This window comes from Zootermopsis nevadensis, unplaced genomic scaffold (genome assembly GCF_977971745.1).
Source record: "Zootermopsis nevadensis isolate Lab colony 2312 unplaced genomic scaffold, Znev_1.0 Znev_ptg000001l, whole genome shotgun sequence".
NCBI lineage: Eukaryota > Metazoa > Arthropoda > Insecta > Blattodea > Termopsidae > Zootermopsis > Zootermopsis nevadensis.
This window is the reverse complement of record NW_028259133.1, coordinates 15489247-15511505: the sequence shown is the minus strand read 5'-3', so window position 1 is coordinate 15511505 and position 22259 is coordinate 15489247. Positions and strand designations below refer to the sequence as shown.

At 40.1% G+C, this 22259-nt stretch overlaps 1 protein-coding gene across 4 annotated transcripts in view; it reads right to left on the bottom strand.

Annotated features, from left to right (window-relative positions):
- LOC110829355 (thrombospondin type-1 domain-containing protein 7B) overlaps positions 1-22259 on the bottom strand; it is a 157626-nt gene that overhangs the window by 22318 nt on the left and 113049 nt on the right. For 3 of the 4 annotated variants that reach the window (XM_087343731.1, XM_087343740.1, XM_087343720.1), the window contains exons 3-17: positions 18330-18461; positions 16765-16932; positions 11173-11345; positions 10694-11096; positions 9080-9278; positions 8433-8574; positions 7627-7757; positions 6274-6471; positions 5751-5854; positions 4195-4403; positions 3274-3469; positions 2484-2657; positions 1967-2078; positions 1767-1882; positions 667-894 (exon numbers count right to left, since the gene is read on the bottom strand). In XM_087343731.1, coding sequence (XP_087199857.1) covers positions 667-894; positions 1767-1882; positions 1967-2078; positions 2484-2657; positions 3274-3469; positions 4195-4403; positions 5751-5854; positions 6274-6471; positions 7627-7757; positions 8433-8574; positions 9080-9278; positions 10694-11096; positions 11173-11345; positions 16765-16932; positions 18330-18438 — 2662 coding nt within the window. In that variant the 5' untranslated portion in view covers positions 18439-18461. The remainder of the gene's footprint in view (positions 1-666; positions 895-1766; positions 1883-1966; positions 2079-2483; positions 2658-3273; positions 3470-4194; positions 4404-5750; positions 5855-6273; positions 6472-7626; positions 7758-8432; positions 8575-9079; positions 9279-10693; positions 11097-11172; positions 11346-16764; positions 16933-18329; positions 18462-22259) is intronic. The other variant, XM_087343736.1, reaches the window with a different exon arrangement.

Sequence of the window (22259 nt, the reverse complement as noted above, 5' to 3'; positions counted from 1 at the left end):
AATACTGTTTACATGAAATAAATTACTCTTCAGAATTTCATTAAAAAATAAATCTTAGGTGTATCTGAAAACAAAAGAATATTTTTGAAAGTGTCTGTGCACACCTCTAGCATTAGAAATGGTTCAGTGGAAGTTATTTAAACCTGTTATTTATAACAGTTTAAATCATTTGAAAGTTGTCATGTGAAGATGCATATAACTGTTTAAAATTTAAGAAAAATTTTAATCAATTTCATTTTACTTATAAAGTAAAGACCTAGATGATACCACACAGGAAAAGTAACCTCTTCTTCTCTCACAGGGTTAACTTATGGCACCCATTAGTATACTCTGTTTACACACTTGCAAGAGATATGGGAAAGTGTGTTGAATGCTCTTTGTAGAGTTACCATATTTATCTACGAATCACTTATAACAGTCACTTCAAGAATGAACAAAGATCCACAAAACAATTAGTTTTTCAAGTACCAGTTTTATAAAGGAATATCATATTAAAAGACTCTCTGAAATACTGGTTCATTGCTCAACAATAATGTGGTTGAATGCCACAGAAGATGTGGTGCATTTATTCACTGTGAAAGCTTGAAACTTTATATAATCTATCTTATCATTTAACTGTAAGACTATATATAGTATGCACAAGTCCATCTACTCAGTTCTGCTTACCGCGTGTGCGATAGCCCATTCCACACTCCACTGTTGCTGGGAGCTGGCAATCTGACCAAGGGCCTTCTCCCCATAAATAGTGACGGCAGCGAGCCCCAGACAAAGGACAAGGACGCAGTTCTTCCAATACTGGGCAACGGGCCCCACCACCAGAAGGCCAGCGAAGCACCACTCGATGCCGTGACTGTGTTGGAGCCACCTCTCCCTCTCGAACCTCACTACTTGCATCTGTGAGAGCAAAGCCTTGTTATATTTTGTTAATACTTCCTATTTGTTTTCAGTGCTTAATTTTTTCAGTGTTACTATAAAAACTTCATATTTACTTTAATTAAGCCACTGCTGATTACCGTTATGACTTGGCAGTTCAGACTCCTTCCTGCACTAGACACCATATACCTTACATATTTAAAATTTTAATTCCAGTTAAATCCCAATTTAATTGAATTTTAAAGATATGAAATATTTATATTCCCCACACTGTATTCTTTTTATACTTATACAACCATATGCATTAAATGGGATAGCTCAGTCAGCAAAATCACTACCAGTACACTGGAAGACCAGGTTTAAATTCTGTGCCAGGGAACACATACATCACTTTCCCACCATGTCCAGATCAGCTCTGAGGTGATCTCAGTATCCTATACAATGAGTACTGAAGACGTTTTCCTTGTGGATCCCAATGAGTAAGAACTTCACAGATCTTTTCAGTAGTAAGATATCTGCATTTATTTTGTGCTGCCATCATTACAGAAAGTAAATCAGGTAGACTTAATTTATTTATTTCATAAATGGAAAATCCAATAGTGGCTGAAAATGAGAGATGTCCTGAAGTCAAGCAAATATGAGTGTAAATGTGTCATCACAGCTTCAGATAAGTTATAAAACGTGTATGTAGTGCACAATCTATTCAGCCCACTTCGATGACATGCAAATTTATGTAGGCAGTCAAGAAAAGGTAAAGTACTAAATTCTGCCGGTAAATTAGCTTTGTTACCCTCAGTCCTTGGTTCAATATCAGCAGAGCTGTTATGACTTGCTAGAGATAGAAGAAAGGCTAGGGGCCTGGTACAAGTTGCTCCTTTCTGCTTTCCACTTACCTGGCACACACTGCTGCGGACAGGTTGACCACTCTGACCATGGGGACACATGACAATCCACAGGGCACACCTGCCAACATTCACGGCTTGAGACTGGTCTTTGGAGTGGGTGGCAGCTGGAACATAATCACGTACTATGTCAGGGCAACTTTCACTATGACACAACTAGACAAACAGCTGATTATGCAATTGTCACTCACTTGGAATCTGGTACCCGTTTGGCATGTGCTTCCATGCACCACACCTCTCGCTCCTGCATACCTGCCCCACAGTTACCAGCTACACTGCTGTTGTTGAAATAATCATCCAACTCTGAAATTGTGAGCATTACCATCAAGTCTCTTCATGACTTTAAAACTGCAATAACATCAACAACAAGAACAAAATATATCTTTAAAAAGCAGGATGTTGCAAATAATAAATCTATCTACTAAGCAAGAAAAATGTTAACTCAGCCTATACACATGTAACATGTTTTACTGGGCTAACCAGACATAACCTGAATTTTAAAAAATCAGTAGAAGAAATTTTGGCCAAGGGAACCAGTTGATCAGTTAAGGAAATAAAATTCAAAGCAATGTCTACACTCTCTTCTAAAAACTGTAACATAACTTGATAGTATGTGCCATTGCTTTGTAAAATAGACAAGTTAACTTCCATCAACATCCAACCTAAAGCTACAAACATTGGAGGAACCTTATATATATGATATCTTACCTGGATCAAGTGTTGTAACAGAATTTGCTGTTATGTTGAACCTTTCAGATGGACGCAGTGGGTGGCATGACTGCCAGGGAAGGGTCAGCCAGCTGTAACCATGACAACTATGTGTGTTGCAAGGCTCCATCTGCAGCATTTCATCTGGATCTGGGCAGTTATGACCGCCTGTTGCTTGAAAAATTTGGGAAGATTGTAAATATACAATAAAATAGGTGTCATGTCATTATATAAAGGTCAATTTGATGTTGGTGGTGGTGGTGGGTTTTGATGCCATACAGATTAGTAGAAGAACCAGCGTTTTGAAAGAATGTTTCATGATCCCAAAGAAGGAGACATTACATTCCTGCAAAATGTTGTAGAATCACAACACAAAAGACCACCACTGACATCTTCATCATCGCAAGATCCTAGAATCTCATATACCCAGCCAAAGTTTATGGGTGGATGTACTTGCTTCTGCTAGCAAACAAGATATTTAAATGTAAGTGAATCTCAAAGGGAAATAAACACAAATGCATGGCTGATGGTTTTATTGTTCCCCTATAATGTAACCAGGGTGATAACCTAACACTGTGGTAGTAAAACCCAAATGTTTAATTGTAAAGAATGTCACTTTACCATTGTTTGTGGATATGGTCTACTGTTTTTGGCATAAAAAGAGAAGTATTCCAATGGTATCATCTCAAACAATAATTTAAAACGTGACATACATGCATGGCATATAATTAAGCTGAACTTCATTCATGAATATGGAATAAACAGGATATCCATCATAACCCAAACCCACCTTCTCCAAGAGGAGCTATCACAGTGCGGTTACGATGCCTCAAAGCTATCTGGCGAGGGGATGAGCAACTGTGGCTGCAGGGACTCCAGTCAGACCAGGGTGAGAGGACACAGTCATATGGGCAGGGAAGCAGACAAGGTTCCTCTGTGACAGGCTTCACCTGGCGTCGGGCACAAACCGAGTCCTCCACAATTCCCTGTACACACACGCAAAACATGAGAAATCTGCCGCAGCCATTACTTCTCACAAAAGCCTAAAGCCTTCAGTTAGGAGTGAGTTGTTCAAGAAATTCCCCATTGTCATGGAACCTAGACCTTATTCAGAACCAGATCAATTCTTACCTAACTTAAATTTATTCTAACAATTTTCCACTTCACCTTCATCTCACTAGTGGCAGGGCACAGGTAACAAAATCCTACTCTATAAATTTAATATGGCAGGCAATCCAATATGGAAACCATACAAATATTAAGACAAAAAACTGAAGTAGAAACTTCATGGAATTTAAACACTGGGGGCGGTAGCAGCACTCTGGCAATCTGTATACCAAGTAGTAAGAAGTTAAAAGTGAGTGAGTGTCACTTTCCCTGTAAAATTTTCCCACAGAAGGTGCACTGACTGATTCAGTCATTAACTCGTAGGTCACTTAATCATAAAGTCACAACTGTAGAGAATATACAGTCAAATATAATGGGAAAATAGTCATGAAAAGTGAGTAAGTATCGGTGGTCATGGTTATTGTTATTTTATGGTACTATCCCACATCATTTATGTGGCAAGGAAAACTATAAAAAATATCAGTGAAGATGTCCATTAAACTGGCCACAAATGTATACCATTACTACTGTACCAACATGCTTGGTAACAAAATTAGTAGTAATTATTTCTTGCTCTACACATGTCCTCTAACAAATTACTCACCCCATAAATTGATCGACATGTGACTTCACGGGTTCGCCTCCCTTCCCCACACTTCTTTATCCCAGGGTCCAGATCACAGGAACTCCAGTGCCCCTCCACCCAGCTGTGACATGCTGGCTGCGGACATGGCTGCACCTCTCTTGTGCTCGGACATGTCAAACCCTGTGAGCTTGCCATTACCTCAATGTTGCGTCGCCTCTCACGGTAGCCTAGAAGTTTGGTAAAAGCTAACATAAAAAGTGATAATTCATAAAATTAATGCTGACTTACTTACCATGTCAAGTAAATTGAGAATGACATAAGGACCCCAGTCTGCACCAACTGTCAAATTTGCTTACCATTTCTGAGCTTTCCTTTTGATATCATTTCAAAAGGAAACATTACTAGAAATGCATAACAACTTCAGACTGGAATATGAAGCCTCAAATAAAACTGTTCCTTCAACCATCAGTTTCCTTTTAAAACTCTTTAAAATTCAAAAGTTTCACAAACAAACCAGCCTTTCTTGTTTCTCTGCTTAGAGTCTGTACTATTATAAAAATGTACAACCTTGTTGTAGAAGAACTTGAAGGGCAAATAATGCGAATATGAAAGCCAGCCACTGGACATGTTTCAGAGCTGATTCCATTCACCTCACGTCTGATAAAGATCCATTTTAATATTATCCTCTCATCTCCTTCTTAGAATTCCAAAGAAATGTTTTTCTAACAAAATTCTGTATGCATTCCTTGCCTAGTCACATGCCCTGTCCTTGGCAGTCACCTTAATTTCACTATCTGAACACTAGGTGGCCTATTTACATGACAAAGTACAGGATATACCATTAATCGTTAGACTCAATCCGGTAGCTGACATGGCATGTTTCTTGCACAGACTCGCTGCAGTAGCTGGTTATTCACAGCCTGCTTTTCCTCTGTAGTTTAAATTACCTTATTTTATAGAAGCTCTAAGCATGCCTCAAATTGTGGGAATATGTTCCTAGACACAATGTAGAAGTTGCTGTACAGGAATAGCAGAAATTCCATGCCTAATATTTTGCTGAAGTTTTTCCAAAGAGTGCAGATTGTTCACACACACTTCTTTTTTTCATCATGCCCAACAAATCAAAGTCACAAAGATTTAAATCAGGTTATCAGAAGGCCACAATCACTGGCTTATAACTCATTCACAAACAACTTCATGTAATGCAACCATAGAATCATTTGCAGTGTGTGCTGTTGCATTATCTTGAATAAACCACACACAACTTTTCTTCAACAGTCAGTTGATCGAAGACAAATGAGAGAATAAATCTCACGTAATGTTTAGAACTGACTGTTTCATAAAAAAAAAATACGCTCAATTATTCTCTGTGCACTGACTACACATCAAACACCAATTATTAAATCACGCAATGACACTTCATGAACAGCATAGCCCTTTTAATTTTAGAATGTTCTGCTATGTCAGAAGGAGCAAAGGGTTGAAGGAATTCTCCCAGTTCTTAGTAAAATAATTAATATTCCTTTCTCTTTTAAATCTCACATTTCTTCAAGTCATTTACATGCAGTCAATACCTTTAGCAGGTGGGTCCCCAAACAAAGGACATTCCAGGGGCATACATGGGCCCCACGGCTCCCACTGGCCCACCTCACAGTCACGTGGACATGCAACCTCACACCTGCATGGAAATTAAAACATCAGAAAGAATTCATAAACAAAATTAGTCAGGTATAAAGAAAGATAACATATGTATTATGTGCTTCAAAAAGTCTCAAGTTGATAAATTAAGAAATAGGCATAACTACGTGGGACAGAAAACTCCATGGCCTTTACTCAACAAGACTTCAAGCAACTGTGATTTTCTGCAGGTCTGTTACAGTAGCTGATTCATTATAAGATTACTATGTTGGACTTTACCCATTGTCTGATTCAGAGGTATGTTTGACCTACAGAACATTTCAGGAATTGGCTCTACTTGCACCTTCAAGTTACTGGTTGTCACTATGCGCATCTGCAAGCCTGCAGATTATGGCTGCAGCTTGTGACACACTATATTAGAAAGAGTTTAGAATATGTAAGCACAAAGGTGGTACTAACCTTTGTACAGTTGGCAATGGTTCTAATGATTCACAGAGATCATCTACTACAGGTTGGTTGCCTTGATTGGCCTGTACACATGTGACTTCCCGAAGCTGCACTCCACCACCACAGCCAACTTCCAGCAGTCTTGGGCCCACAGTAGGTTCATCAGATGTCACTACACATGGACTCCACTTTGAAGCCAACCAGCGATATCTGAAAGTAATACACTCATATACTGGTGGTGAAAGATTCAGAGCAGATAAGTTCTTCATTTATAATATGACACTTTATCACCTGCACTGGTAATATGGCATTGAATTTTACATGATATGATTTCTGTTAAGAATAATGAACTGAGAATGTAATGGAACGAAGTAGTCATGGCCTACTTTAAGTTAATATCCTAGCACTTGTCGGGGGGGGGGGGGGGGGGGGGGGGGGGGGGGAAAGTGAGAAGAACTAAAAACCTCAATCAGGATAGCCAGGCTTCTGGTCCAAATACGTCCTTCCTGAACATGCAGTTGGACTGCTAACTTGGTTACTGGCTTAATGTTTGTTAAATTATTCTTATTTTATGACATGTTTAAGTGTATATTGCATAACTAAATACTAATCAAATTACTTATTAATATTAATTTTGGTTTTAATTTCCATGGAATGTGACTGATGTATAATGCAAACACGTGGAAATATATTTTTCATTTAATGCAGTTTAATTATTAGTATCATTATTTGAACACATGTACTGTTTCACATGTGGGACAATTGTAAAAGTAAAGTCATCCCTACTGATTAACTAAACAGCAAACTTCATGTCCTGGTCACTTTACCCCTAAAGAAAAAAACCCCACATAACTAACTCGCATAAACTGTATAGGAGACTGGATGGACCAGAGAGCTGGTATGGATGATGAGGTTAACAGAAAAATCATGCACTCCAAAAATAAAAGGCTGGTCATCCAGCCAACAGCCTGATCAGTATACTAAATGACCCATGATAGCTCCACTGACAGACAACTGGGATGCGGTAATTTTCTTTAGCAACTGCAAAAGTGAAATTACTGTTGTTGTCACACAGTTTACAAAAATTATTTCAGTTATGTGAACATGCATAGGGACCTTGTCTCACAAGCCAGTGACTGCTGTGAAAATTAATTCATGTTAATTTTTGCAGACTCTATGCAAAATTACCAGGAGCCACATACAGCAGGCCATAAACCTCACTCTGCACAACCTTGGTCTAAATGACAAAAATGCATTAGTATTATAGAAAATTTGTTGTAATCAAATGCTTTTAAGTCTTTGAAAAGTACAAGTATTCCAGTAATGAGAAATAATACCCCACTCAGTGATTTTCAAATAACGCACTTGTTTGCACAGAGCTGGAGTTGGTCACGGTCTGTGGTGTGTCTTGTTTCCAGAATATGTGGGCATGGCTGTCCATCACCTTCCTGTAATCTCACCACTTCACGTTTCCTCTCATAGATTTCAGGACGAATCTATAATGACATACATATTACTGCGCTATTAACTTTTTTTTGTATGAAAATATCGAATTTAAAGGGGGATGTTGGAGAAACTTTCACTAAAGGTTTTAATGGTTTAGCAGTTCACTACTGTAACATATGCATGTATGCCATAAACCATGGCCAAAACAACTTACAAGCCCTGTCTCACAAATTAATAAAGTTTCTGGAGATAATTTGTCTGTAACTGATTCTAAAAACGCATTATCTTCTCTTCTGAGAATAAGACTTACAAGCCTGTTCCGGCTATGAAGAAATTTTATGCCCAAGACATCGTGATGTTGATCATACCCACAAAAACAAAAAGGCAAAACAATAGGTTAGTTAAAAATAACAGTCTTTTAGGATATTGCGCCATGTACTCTGGTAGATGTTTTCTGACACTTCAGAGGTACTCGGTGCCTGTGAAACGTAAGTAATCTTCTACCAGACTACTTGGCACAACATCAAAGAAGACAGTCATTGTGATCCTCACCACTGTAAAAACCTAAAATCTCAAGAAGATGTTAGCTGCTCATTGTGAGTCATCATACACTTTTAGAATACTTTACAGAAATATTACTATGTGGCTAAACTGCTTGCTTGCTTCCATAAACACAAACCTACTCCACATTTAAAATAGCAGACATTATACATCCTGCTACTTGCCTTTCCTGAGGCAGCCACACATCCATCCTGAGTTCGAATCCAGGCTGACCACTGGCTCACAACACAATCTTGGGCTACAACGCAGGGACGAACATCAGATGGCATCTCACTGCGATAATTTTCCTCGTTGAGACACAGGCTGTGAACAAGAACAAATGACACACATACACATGCCATACTTTTCTGTAGTGTGCATACAGCTGATCAAAGATGCAAAGATGACTGGAGGTTGTAAACAGTGAGAACTATGATGAGAATTAACATACCAGTACTAATGACCAATTTATAGACTGCTGATGCAATAATACCTTTTCCAGCATATATCTTTTTTGATATCCCAATATTTTCAGGGCATTCCCAACCTTTCAGAGATGGCCAAGTACTCCAAATTTGAATTATGAAGATCGCTTATCAGATTTCAGAAAACTTTTGAAATTAACAGGATGGGTGCATGCATGCAGGCATGCGCGCGCGCGCACACACACACACACACAATGTAATGTTCAGTTCTCATTAAAAATATTCAGGTGCAAAGAAATTTACAGCAGTGCATATACTAAAGTAACGTGAAAGTATTTTCTCTACTTCCTATCAAATGTTTTAATGTTGCTATTCCTTTACTTTATGCAGATATCTTTACTTAACTGATGTCAATGATGGCACCACGGGAATCCCTACATGACACTTCCCTCGTCTGATAGCCAACCTGTGGCTGAAATGTAAAATAGTTCTCTGTGCTCTCAGTAGAGGTTCCACCAAGCACAGGTGACACAGGAAACACATTATTGTTGTTGTTGTTACTGCTGCCAGCACTGCTTCCAGGGATGTACAGTGCATCATGACCACCTAAAACCAACAGTACGCATAAAATAAATTTTCCATGTAAATGTGAGAATGGGAACTAATCAAACTAATTATTTATATATCACTTCTTATTGAAGCTTCAAACTAGAAATTAAGAGGGTTTTGTAAGGACTAAAAAGATGCAATTCCAATTGAGATAACTGAATGATTTCTTAATAGTGAATGGTGCTGCTGTAGGCGTCTGCAGTGGCGTGGGCCTTCTGCCGCTTGGTCACTGGGACCGTGGGTTCGAATCCCACTCAAGCCACGGATGTTTGTCCGCGTTTTTCTGTGTTGTGCTGTCCTGTGTACAGGTAGAGGCCTTACGACGGGCCGTTTCCTCGTCCAAGGAGTCATACCGAATGTCTATAGATCAAGCCAACAAAAAGTTGGGTCCTGCAGTGCTCAGGCACTTGAAGAACCGGTCGCTCCCAGTATCCAGAATGATGCTGCATGACTTCAGTCTTGTGTAAAAGCTGTCACTTTCATTATGCAGATCAGCAGATATATGCGTTTGAAAAAATTACTGACAAATGACCTTGAAAATTTCAAATTCCACTATTCGCCAAACACTCGGACTGATAGTGTGGTGACCTTCAAATGACACTGACCTTACTATGACCTAAAACTGACAAGTATTGTCACCCAGATTCCAAAAGATCGCCAGAAATGCCTTTGGAAAATTGACTTTCGAGTGACCTTGAAAATTTGAAACGCCTTTATACGGTTAACCCTCTGACTCATATTGTCGTGACCTTGACTTTACACTGACCTGTCTGTGACATGAGTATTGCCACTCAGATTCCTACAGATCGGCAGATATATGCCTTTGAGAAATTGACTTTCGAATGACCTTCAGAACTTAAAACGCCTCTATCCGGCAAACCCTCGGGCTGATATTGTCGTGACCTTGACATGAAACAGACATGTTCGTGCGCGCACACAGGTAGAATTCTTCGTGGTACATTGCCACCGCCATCAGCTATCCGGCCACCGCACCGCATCGAAAATTAATAATGTTGCGGTAGGAAAACTGTAGCTGTGAAACTTCCGCACGTGCGCTCACTTCCTATTGAAACAATTCGTTCCATCAATGCGGCAGAAAAACCGTTGCGGTCCAAACCTCTCGTGCGCGCAGTGTTAAGCGTGAGGCCGCCGGCGGCTCATACGGTATAGAAATTGTTCTTAAGATTTTATATGGAGGTCGGAGTCGGTACACTTTTACCAACTCCGACTCCCCACAGCCCTGGTAAATTCTGTTTCCCTTTTGACATCGGTTTCACACTTCACACCACGCGCTGGACTGTTTTACATGGCGGCGCTAGACATCACTTCTACTGCGCATCAAATCATATGCTTACCACGTAATCCGCTATGCGTTCAACATACAGTTAATGCATAATAATGATGTGGCTTACCGTGCTGCTGGAAGGGCGTGTTGACGCGTGCCTCAATCAGATCTGCCGACACGACTGACGTCGGGGCTTCGCAGCGCCGCCATTCACCCAGCTTCAGCTTGTACTCAGGCGACGGTGCGCGACTGCCTTCTTCAGCGCTACTACTGCTGTGTACCAAACATTCCGCCCGCGGATTACAAACCCTCGTATCAGTTAATTGTGGGCACGGCCGCCCACCGTTGAGAGGCGCCACCAACACAGCTCGGACGCGTGTTTGGTTGACGGCAGAACAGCCCTTGCAGGAACTCCAGTCTCCGTAAGGACCTACCACGCAGTCCTGGGGACGTGGGATGTGGCAGAACCTGACGGGGTCAGGCTTCCTGGCCACCGTGAAGCAGTTTTCCTCGTCCACCGGCCGGTGAACCTGATAGCAAAGGTCTGTGTTCAGTCACTGGGAAAGGACGGTGGAAGGAGTGAATGATGGCTGAATGTACATTTACCTTGATTGCTTCGTGCGACACAAGCACGCAGCTAACGTTCCGCTGCGTAACCCCCAAGTTATCGTGTCGGGTATCGCCTGCCACGGGCTGATGTACAGCCGCCACATTGTTCACGTCTGCAGGAGACACGGGTAGACACTGACCCCAGGATCCCACTTGCCACTGCAGTTTGTCTAGAAGAGAACGGGGCAGAATGGATCAACACACGCTGGATGCCTCCTGAACAAAGCATTCTCAACTGCTACGTAACCCAAGAATTATAAGAGACTTAGAAGAGAGACGCATTACATTTTAAGGTCTCGAGGTCGGTCAAAATTTGAATACGGGACTTCCCAAATGTTCATCAAGAGTGCTGAGTGCTAGAAACTACATGGGAATTTTCAGTAAGCCTCCAGTGCTTCTGTGTTTGTCAGTTTTAATTGGAATTATACCCGACAGAGAAGTGCACACTCTCACATTTATTATTTAACTACTGAGTAAATGCGGTTTTATTTTACGAATTTGTTGTGTGTGCTAGTTTTGACAGCGACTGGCCTAACAGAAATAATTTATGTGAAACAAACATGACATATATGCAAAGGCCGTCTTCTTGGTTGTAGCGCCGTGTAGTAGGATTTGTTGGGCATGAAACTTATCTCGGAACTGAACCGAGAATGTTGTCGCTTCGTCATTGCTATTGATTCATAACCCTAGATATGGAACGGCAGAGTAGCAAAGTTGGGTTCAAGAAGTAAGTTTACTAGAATGCCAATTAGTACGCTTACAGGTGGGTAGAGGAAACGCATTGGGTGGATCTGTCTGTCCGTCCACTGACTGAATTACGGGCTTCAGTTTTATAATACTTCAACTGATCTATTTTCGTGGAACTGTATGATATGCTTGCCAACAGAAGCCATATTTTAATTCCAATAGTATCACGGCGATCAGAAGAGTCTGCGAGGTTTGCTTTTAATACAGAGACTTTGCAAATTTTATAAATCATCACTACTGTAAGTCATCTTTAAAAAAACTTTTATTGTGGTAATGTTTTATAAAATTTGAAAATAACAACATGGCAACCATGCGAAAAATATGCTCGTTATATCATAATAATAGAAGTACAAATAGTACCAAGCACAAAGCGAACACAAACCGTCATCCTTCGGAACTCTTCAACGTACTACGAAAATATTTGTCTTGTGTTATGTACACAATGGTGTTCAAATACATATAGGAATACGAGAAGAGTCTTTCTCCGCGTTTCCTTTAATTACTCTGCCATTTGTGTACACAGACTTCGTAGCTACATAAATTATGATTACTTCCTTATACTGTTGTTTTCTTACTACAATTTCCGGTCCAGCGGATTGATGGTTCAGCCAATAAAATTACAACTTAAGCTGCACATGAGGTCACGTGATTGTGGCATAATCTTGCCGGTTCTATGATTTATAGCGCGACTTATCTCAACGCCATCTCATTTTTCATCGCAGTTCTGATTTCCTCACAGTCTGTTAAAAAGACTCCAGCCCCAGTAAATCACTTATAAAGTAAACAGACCCTGGCACTATCGGAGGTTCGAAGTATATCAACCTCTGAGTGGGGAAAGGAAATAGCAAGGTGCTGTGAAGTAAGGTTAAACGTCCACATAAGTTGTGATATAGCGCGTGTGACATACCTTTATATTCATCTCTTCTCTTGCCACCCTCCTCCGCACACGCATGGCGACTAAAAATGTTATTTTACCGCCTTTTCCGCACTTCTATCAGTAACCCCTTTGACCTCTTCTGACTGCCCTTCGAAAGTACGATTTCAGGTTCTCACGGCAGCAACTATGAAGATGGCACCTTCTAGGATGTAGCACCGTGTAGTGTTGCAGAACTTGGCCGACGTTTTAGAAGTGCTTACTGCCTCCATCGGGGCGATCGCCCTGATGATGGAAGCAGTAAGTACATGTGAAACATCGGTCAAGTTCTGCGAACATGGTGCAACATCCTATAAGGCAGTCATCTTCAGCTCTTCTACACTCTCTTACTTATATTTTTGCTTCATTCTTCTTCCATAATACAAAGGGCTGAGTAAAACACAAAGAATGGTCGCAAAATGTTTGTAGGAACACCTCTTAAAAAATTCCCACTTGGAATGCAGAGCAAGTGGTGGTATACCATTAATATGAATCTTTGGAGAGCAAGCTGGGATGATCGGAGTTCGACACAGCTGGTTCAGGACCGTGTCCATTTGTTGAAGCTTAGGGTTCGAACCTTGGCCCAGAGATAAAATTACCTGAAACTTCGGTGGTTTTATTGTCACACCAGGCAACAGCTGGGATTGCATATTAAAATACACCACGGCCCTTCCTTCCACAACCGTTTCAATTCATCATTCAGAATTTCGTCACCTTCCCGATCTGTTCGCATTCTAATGACCTTTTGAAGACTATCACGTCTGTACTTCGACTTTTCTTACTCGTCTCTTCTTGTAATCAGTCTTTTTTAATTTCGTTCTAGTTGATTTTATCACAACTGTCTCATTTGTTCTCTGTATAACTTGGGCTTTCGGGCGAGCGTTTCACGAACGTTACGTGTTAAGGAACATTTCCGCACAAATTGCAATATCCACCTTTAAAATGGCGTCTGCAATGTTCAACACAAAACATTCGACGCGGCTATCACCCGAAACCCGAAGCAAAAACATTGAATTCCAACCGCGAAAACTTACGGAGAACAACTTCTGATAGGCACAATTTTCGTTTCCCTTTTTATTCATGCATCTTCCACTTTACTTCCTTGTCATTACTCACATCATGAATTCTCTCTTTGACGCATTATCTCATTTCTTTTAGTAACTTACCTCCGGAAGTAGCTTCAACTTGAGGTGGACCAACCCTGTTATCCTAAATCTTTGCTCCCTCTTCATATTGATTTCTTCTCAGCCTTATTCCAGTCCGTTCCTCTATTTATTCTCCCACTTGTCTGCATTACTCCCACCTTTCACCATTTGATTCGTGTGCTTGCTCCATTCCTGAGAAGATGAAGTAGGTAGTTTCATGCTAATGTTCTGCGGCAAAGGATGCGAGTTCAAATCCCGTAGCCGATCATCCTTTCCTAAATGCGATTTCAGGTTCTCAAGGCGGCGAGTATAGGCGGTCTTCATCCTGTTGTAAGTTAAAAGTTTCCACGTCTTCGTTTGTCATATGCAACCTATATTCTAGTTTCTCTCTCCTTGCATGTGAATTTTCAAGTCTTCCTCTCGCAGAGTCTCGAAACGGAAACGAAATCTGACACAGTTAGTAGCGTTTCAAAATTGGTGAATTTCGTATCACGATTTGATAATTCCACACAATAACACACGCATGTAACTGACGGCATGTTTGCTTGTAACAATGGCTCTTCGTCGCTCTGGGTCTCTCTTTCAGACTCAGACTTTAGGACTGCAACTCTGCAAGTCACATACTCCGCGGTAAAGACGTCTTTTTTTTATATTTTAACTCGTAAAATAACAGTTAGGCCTATTCTTTCCACCATTCAGTCTTCCTCTGCACCAAAAAGGAAAGTACTTAATGTGTATTACACAATATGCTACAATAAGAAAAGTAATTTACAGTCTTTTTTTATTTGGGTCTGCTTACAAAAAGCGAACGTTACGGTCTAGTAGTATTCAAATCTCAGTTTGAAGACCAGCTATCCTGAGGTTTCTCGTAGTTTTACTCAGTGCTTCCAGCATAGTACCGCAAAGTAGGCTATGACCGCTTACTTTCAAAACCATTCCAATTAATTATTAATTAATGTTATCATTTGAGGTTATACAGTAATCTTAGCAACTACAAACAGTTTCTTTCATAGACAAAGAATTTACAAATAAGAATTTAGCTACAAAGTACTAAATAAGCCGCGATTTCAGAAAGAAATGAGTCTATGAAATAATTATACTTATAATAAATATGTACAGAACAGAACTTACTTATGTAATCGAATGAATATATTTAGCCTAATGAATATTATCCAACTGCATTTTCGGAACATTCCACCACTCCAGACACATCTGATTCTGAACCGCCCTCACTACAACCGTTTCTTGCAGAACCAAAGTTTCACGGTCCGTACAGATTATTACGTTTCCTTTCAGAACGTGAACACACGCCCAGTACCATTAGGTTATGTGCTGTAACACAGAAGCCTACCCTCAGCCAGTTATAAACCAGGATTTTGGACTGGGTTGGTGATGTCCCACATCGGTTGGAAAAACAAAACCTTTCAATGTTTCCCACATCAAATCGTGTGGGTTAAATTCTAGATGATAGGGTACTTCGTGGCCGCTCTAACAGGTTGCCAATAAAAAAGACCCTTTGAACTTGGGCTTAGGCGCTTTATTCAACGAGTAAGTTCAGGGTTTAAAATATCTTGTGAAAAAGAAATTCAGCCACCGTTCCATTATGTCTATCGGGATAAGGAAGAATTATCAACACAGTTATCGTTCTTGCGTGTTAAATAACTGCAGAATTTTGGACAAAAAATATTTAAAACGGATAGGAAACAGAGACTATGACATATTCAATTTCTTAACCTGGTTTTACAGCGGAGGAACTGAGGGGAAAACATGACATGACGAAGCTGACAGATTTGAACTTACTTCTCCTAATATAAGCTGCTCGGTTATCCTCGCTCTTATGCGTTTCCTCCCACTGTAAGTTTTAATCTTAATTAAGATAACTTAGCGCTGAAAGATGATAAAATACTTCAATAACGTAATTTGGTATTCGTGTAAAAAACTAAAAGAAAATTAATTTCAATCTGATTAAAGGATAACAACTACTTTTCTCTCAGATTATGGTTATTAAATATCATTCAAGTTATCTTCTATAAGAAAATAAATTGATAGGAACATTTTTGGATGTGAAGAAAAATTGAAGTCAAGTGATGAAATATCAAATAGGAGTTTTAGCTTTCCCGACTTCTACCGTAATACAGACAGGGGCGAGGTACAGGATTAATCTTTAATTATAGTTTCAAGTTTATTATAGCAACATCAACTTCATCGTTTCCAGAGACGAGCTGTCGACGAACCAAACATGATGGTATAATAATTTAATTAGATGTGGAAGAAATTACAAAGTAAAAATAAAAGTTAGGTAAATATCACTTATTTGTCGAAGTTTGATTTCCATTTTATTCAAAGAACCAAGAAACGTCAGTAAACTTCTATCGGCCTACATGGCGCTACACCACAGAAGACAGCCATCTTATTTCTGTGTATACAAACCTTCCAGGTTTTACGTCGCTGACGGGGATTTGAAGATTCTTAACTGAATGGTTGCAAGCATTAGCCGTATTTAATTTGCTATTAATTTCTTCGTGAATGATTTTTTATTTGACAGCAGTAGATTTAAAATTTAATTTGTGCTATCAAAGTGTGAACACTGGATGGGCATTGCAAAAAACCCTTCAGGGAACTTCTCTGGTAACTAAGTTCGCACATTTTAGTTCTCACGTAATTCAGTTCATTTTAATAATTACTGGCATGTTACATTTGAGCAACAACTAGTTTGTCAATAGTGTAACTTATAGCGACAAATACAAAACATAATTAAAAAGTTCGACCACGCAAAGCACTTACCCCTGTGATGGCGGCAGGCAGTGAAGCAGGGCTTGCTAGTAGGTGGTTCAGACTGTGGGTCGCACATCACCTCCAGCACGGTGCGGCCATCAGCCTCCGAGCACCATACAAGACGTTCACGCCGTCCCTCCCCACAGCCCCCTACCGCGTAGCATGACCCCCAACCACCTGAAACAGGAGCAAACACAGACGGAAGAACGTAACCAAAAACAAGCCTGCTTGCACAATTATCAATTATTCGCGCATCTTCATTATTTCTCAGCGCAGACAATAATCTTATTACCCATGATCCTTCGCGACTCCTGTCGCCCTGCCATCGACCCAAGATTCCGTATAAAGCGTAGGCTATCATCGGGATACATTATGCGTACGAGTGCAAGTATGATCGATTATACCTTAAGAATGGATAAACCAATCAACACCAAACTTGGCATGCGTATGCCATGAAACCAGGAAAAGATTTCAGAGGGTCAGAAACTCCGAAAGTGTCCTGAGTTCGAGTCTCAGTGAAGATGGTTTCTATAGCTCGGTAAGAAAGCACGATAGAAAAATGGAACAAAGACCAAAATTGTTTCAGCGGGGAGGTTACAGCAGCGGAGCCTACAAATCTGAAAACTGTCCTGTGTTCGAGTCCCGGTGATGTTGGGTTTAAGTATAACAACTTTTCCCATGATATTCAACAATATATATCGAATGATCAGGCCGATTATAAACTTTCGAGGAATAAAAATTCTGCAGTAAATCTGCTAGTCTTATAGGCCTACGTAAAATAAAATTGTGGGTATGTGTAAGTTCATTGATAGCTCAAGAATGGAAAAAAAGATTTGAAATAAACTTTGTATGTTTATTCCTCGAGATCAAAAAGAGATTTTAGAAAGGTCAAACTCCGACAAAGTGTCCTGGGATCAAAACCCAGTGAAGATGGTTCCTGTAGCTCGGGAACTAATCACAGCAAAAAATGGTAGAAAAAAGGAATAGCTTGTGTAGGCGACGATGTTATAGGTACTAGTCTCAAATCCGAATTCTGTCCTGGGTGAGAGTCTCGGTAAATATGTTGCTAAGGATTTTTTCTGTGATATTCAACGATACGTACATATCGAATGATGAGACCTATGAAAGGCTTCTTGGAGATAATGACTGATAAGACATGCAAGCATTTGTCGAATTTCCCTGCAGTAACACTGTCGGTACTCTGCCAGTTACTAATGAATTTAAGTGCAAAAGTCTTTGAAAGTAATTTGTTTTACAAAAGTTTTAATTGCTCTCCAAATCAAGTAATACTACTGGGTAGGCTACACGATGTAATCACAGCAAGAACCGAGCAATTGGTATTAAAAAATTATATTTATGAAACATAAATAAAAATCAAATCCAACATTTATTACATTAATAGTTAAATCTGGGTTGCCTGAGGGCAGGAGAAGTCATCCTGAGACGCGGGACCCATAAATCGCCGAATGCCCAGCGTTTTAAAAATAATTTCAGCTCGAATTATAATTGTAACGTATATTCGATCAAGAAAATTCGCAATGATATGCAAAGAAAGTTTCCAAAATACAACAAACCTGTTTTCCAGAGGAATTTCTGTTTGCCTCCGTCATCTGTGGTTCTAGCATCGTTATTCCCACAGGTCGCCACCAGGAGCGCTGCGACCAACACTGTCGTGAGTCTCATGTCATTCACAGATCCTCAGCCATCTACAAAGAAAATTTCTCACTTTTACTTTGTAGGGTAGAGAGTCCTGATGAGCCTTTTAACAAACCCGAAGGTTCATTATATTGTCCACAGCATCCCACCACTGGACCTTACCCTGAGTCTGAGAATTCAGTCCACCTTTCGCATCTAAGACCCATTCTAATACTTTCCCCCGATCTACGCGTAGGTCTCCCAAGTGGTCTGTTCCTTTCAGGGTTTTCGACTAAAATATTAAGAAAATTTATCGTTTCCTTGATAAATGGTGCAGATTAAAAATTATGACTCTCTTCATTATGAAGTCTGTTCCTCTGACTGCCTCTCTCTTAAGCCTAAATATTTTCCTCAGCATTGTTATAGTGCATGCTATTTTCTTAGTGTGATAAAGTTTCACGCATATAAAACAAGTAAAATAATTAGATTAGTACCTATACTATGTTTGTACTGCACTACTGTGTCCCACTGTTTCATCAGGGCGTGAATCAGAGGCTGAAACAGACCGGTACGGCTGCCCGTGGTTGTTCCGTCATTACAGCAGGCTAATGTCTGCGAGAGAGTCAAAGTAGCTGCCTTTGAGGAGGCCAGACGAGTTAAAGTGGTATTCGAAATTTAATATTGCACTAGAAGAGATCCACTGTCTCGTGTAGCAGCCAGGCGTAAGTACTCAAACGAGGATCCAGGCACAAGAGTCAGTACAGGATTCCAAGTAAAATGTTTTGAACAATGCAATGAGGAATATAAAGAATTCTTTTCAGGCATATCGGTTGTAGATAAAGTAGTTGCAAAATATTTGCAGTCCGGTAATTCTTCAGGGAGAAAAGTTGAATGTCGAATATTTATTGTGCATGATCAAAGTAGTTAAAGCGTTAAACCTTCTGGGCATGGATTTGCATACAACAGAAATACGAGATTCTGCAGGAAAATTCCATAACCGATAGATTTAATCATAACGAATGAAAACTAAGTGTGAGTTTCAAGCCATTGTGAAGGAGATGTGTCTGAAGTAATATTGATCTTATTGGTGGAAACTGACACACAGTGAAAGTCAGAATTGTTACTTGAACTATGTGATTACGGTCGTTAAGAAATTGACCTGCGTACTTAAATAAAATATACGGATAATTACTTTATTAGTGTAACAAGTTGAAAATTCAGTAAAAAAGTTTAATGCAGAACATGTTTAATAATTGAGATTTAAAATCGTTGCTAGAATGCAGCTTGTAAGAGTAGCCACCGCACGAATTTTACCGACGGTTCAGAGGTCCTTGCTGCCTCCATCACTAGGGAGATGAGCAATAACGCTTCATAGTGTTATTCTGCATTATAAGCTTCCGGCTCCAAACTACATTCTACTCGACGCCGTCAAGAAATGGAATACATGGTCGCTGGAAAGAATAGGAAAAAGTGAACGATGTAGGACAGAAGTAATGGGATCGGAACACATGATTTGACACACTCTGTAGCGACACCTGTGTGTGACAATGCTGCGAACTACTTGGTGGCGAAATTTATGTGCGCGTAGCAATGTTCAGATACCTCCCATAATAACAGTAGTAAGAGAGTAAAGTCTTCCCTCTGTAGGAAAGTTTACTCTATTAAACTTGAAACCCACCCCTTCTGCAGCTCGTAACTCCACCCCACCCCTACTGTAATAATAAGACCCTCATAAAAAGTGTCGGCCTCGCGATAGCAGCATATGGCTACTGCAGTAACCCACACCAGTGCGGCAGTTCGACAAGGTTCTCATATCCACCGCCTCTCTTGACACAATTAGCGAAACACCAATTACAGTACTGCCAACCTCACACAATAAAATGGGGGAAATACATCCCGCAGCGCTGCTTTCACTACACACAAATTAATTCGCAAGCCATGGCACCTTTTAAAAAGAGGTGCGCTTCATGCCTGTGTTCAAAAGTTTTTCAACATGAACAGCCCTTATATGTGTATATTTTCATAGCAATTCCATACTTATTCCTGGAGAGTCAAAAATAGCTAGTTGTAAATATTGAGAAATGCAGGGATACATTTCTTTGTAAGATTTGAGGTTTTCACAGCGGTGGGTATGAAGATTTCTGTCTTCTGGGTTGTTGCGCTGTGTAGTCTGGTCGATGTTAACCAACGTTTCAGAGGTCATACTGCCTCCATCATCAGCGCGATGAGTATGAAGATTTCTGTCTTCTGGGTTGTTGCGCTGTGTAGTCTGGTCGATGTTAACCAACGTTTCAGAGGTCATACTGCCTCCATCATCAGGGCGATGAGTATGAAGATTTCTGTCTTCTGGGTTGTTGCGCTGTGCAGTCTGGTCGATGTTAACCAACGTTTCAGAGGTCATACTGCCTCCGTCATCAGGGCGATGAGTATGAAGATTTCTGTCTTCTGGGTTGTTGCGCTGTGTAGTCTGGTCGATGTTAACCAACGTTTCTGAGGTCATACTGCCTCCGTCATCAGGGCGATGAGTATGAAGATTTATGTCTTCTGGGTTGTTGCGCTGTGTAGTCTGGTAGATGTTACCCAACGTTTCGGAGGTCATACTGCCTCCGTCATCAGGGCGATAAATCGCAACAACCCAGAAAACAGAAATCTTCATACATTTCTTTCATTGATCTTCTCAGGCATTACACAAACAAGGTAGAATGGAAGAAGTGGTAAAGTTAAACAGAATTTATGGTCTCATTATTACGTCACTGTGACGTCCAAAGCTAGCTGATTCCTGCGGCAGACGGTTTACATTGCATGTGGGTCTGAACACGTTTTTCGCATTTCCACAAATAATTTTATTACTCGTTACATGCAAAATGTTCATAAACTGAACGCATGCAGGCCTCATCGTGACTGTCCGTCTGTCTGTCCGCATGTTTAAACTCTATAGCTATTGGACAGACTTTGAGACAATTGGTATGAACGTTATTCCACTGGAGGCAAGCCCACACTCGTGCTTTTTAATTACCCAAAATCGATAACAACAATACGGAAGGCAATTTTGGGATGTGAGAACGACACTACGCCATATTCTGTAATTGTAAACAACACGGCGTTCACAAGAAATTAATCATCTTACAAAAACTATTGGTACTAATAAAATAAATATGCGTTATTATCAGCAACAACTTTGATTAGAAATTTTTTTCGATGTCAGGAACTTGTAACGAAATGAACTAACGAACCCCATGGAACACAGTCCTTGAGAAGATGATAGTTATTTAGTTGATCAAGAAAGTCCCGCCCTTCATAGAACTCTGGACCTAAAATTTCATTACCGGAGTTCGTACATACCACCACTGGATCCTGATACAAATAAATTCAGTCCACAGTCTAACACACTGTTTATTTACAATACAGTTTTTACACTACCCTCCATCTACACTTCGTCTCCCAAGTTCTTTTTTCCCTTCATGTTCACCGACTAAAATTATGTACGACGGACTCGTATCTTCCATACGTGCTACGTACACAGCTCACCTCATCGTCCTTGGTTTGATCGCCTTAATAATATTCTGTAACCACCACAAATTATAGATTTACTTAACAAGGGATTTTCTCCCGTTACGTCTTCTTGTTCGCGATTAATTAAATACATGAAAATTCATTTTAAGTCCCCATGGCTGTTGGTTGGCTTCACAGCAATGAATAAACAAGCACAACGAAGTTAATCAAATAGGAACTTATTTCGAAAATATGTTTACAACTCTTTTCTACATTTCTACAGTGATCTGCGAAAGTCTAACAATTCTCAAAGTTGAATATCCGGGAAATGCAACTCAGCATTGGCAGTAACGATCATAAAATTCAACGGATATTAC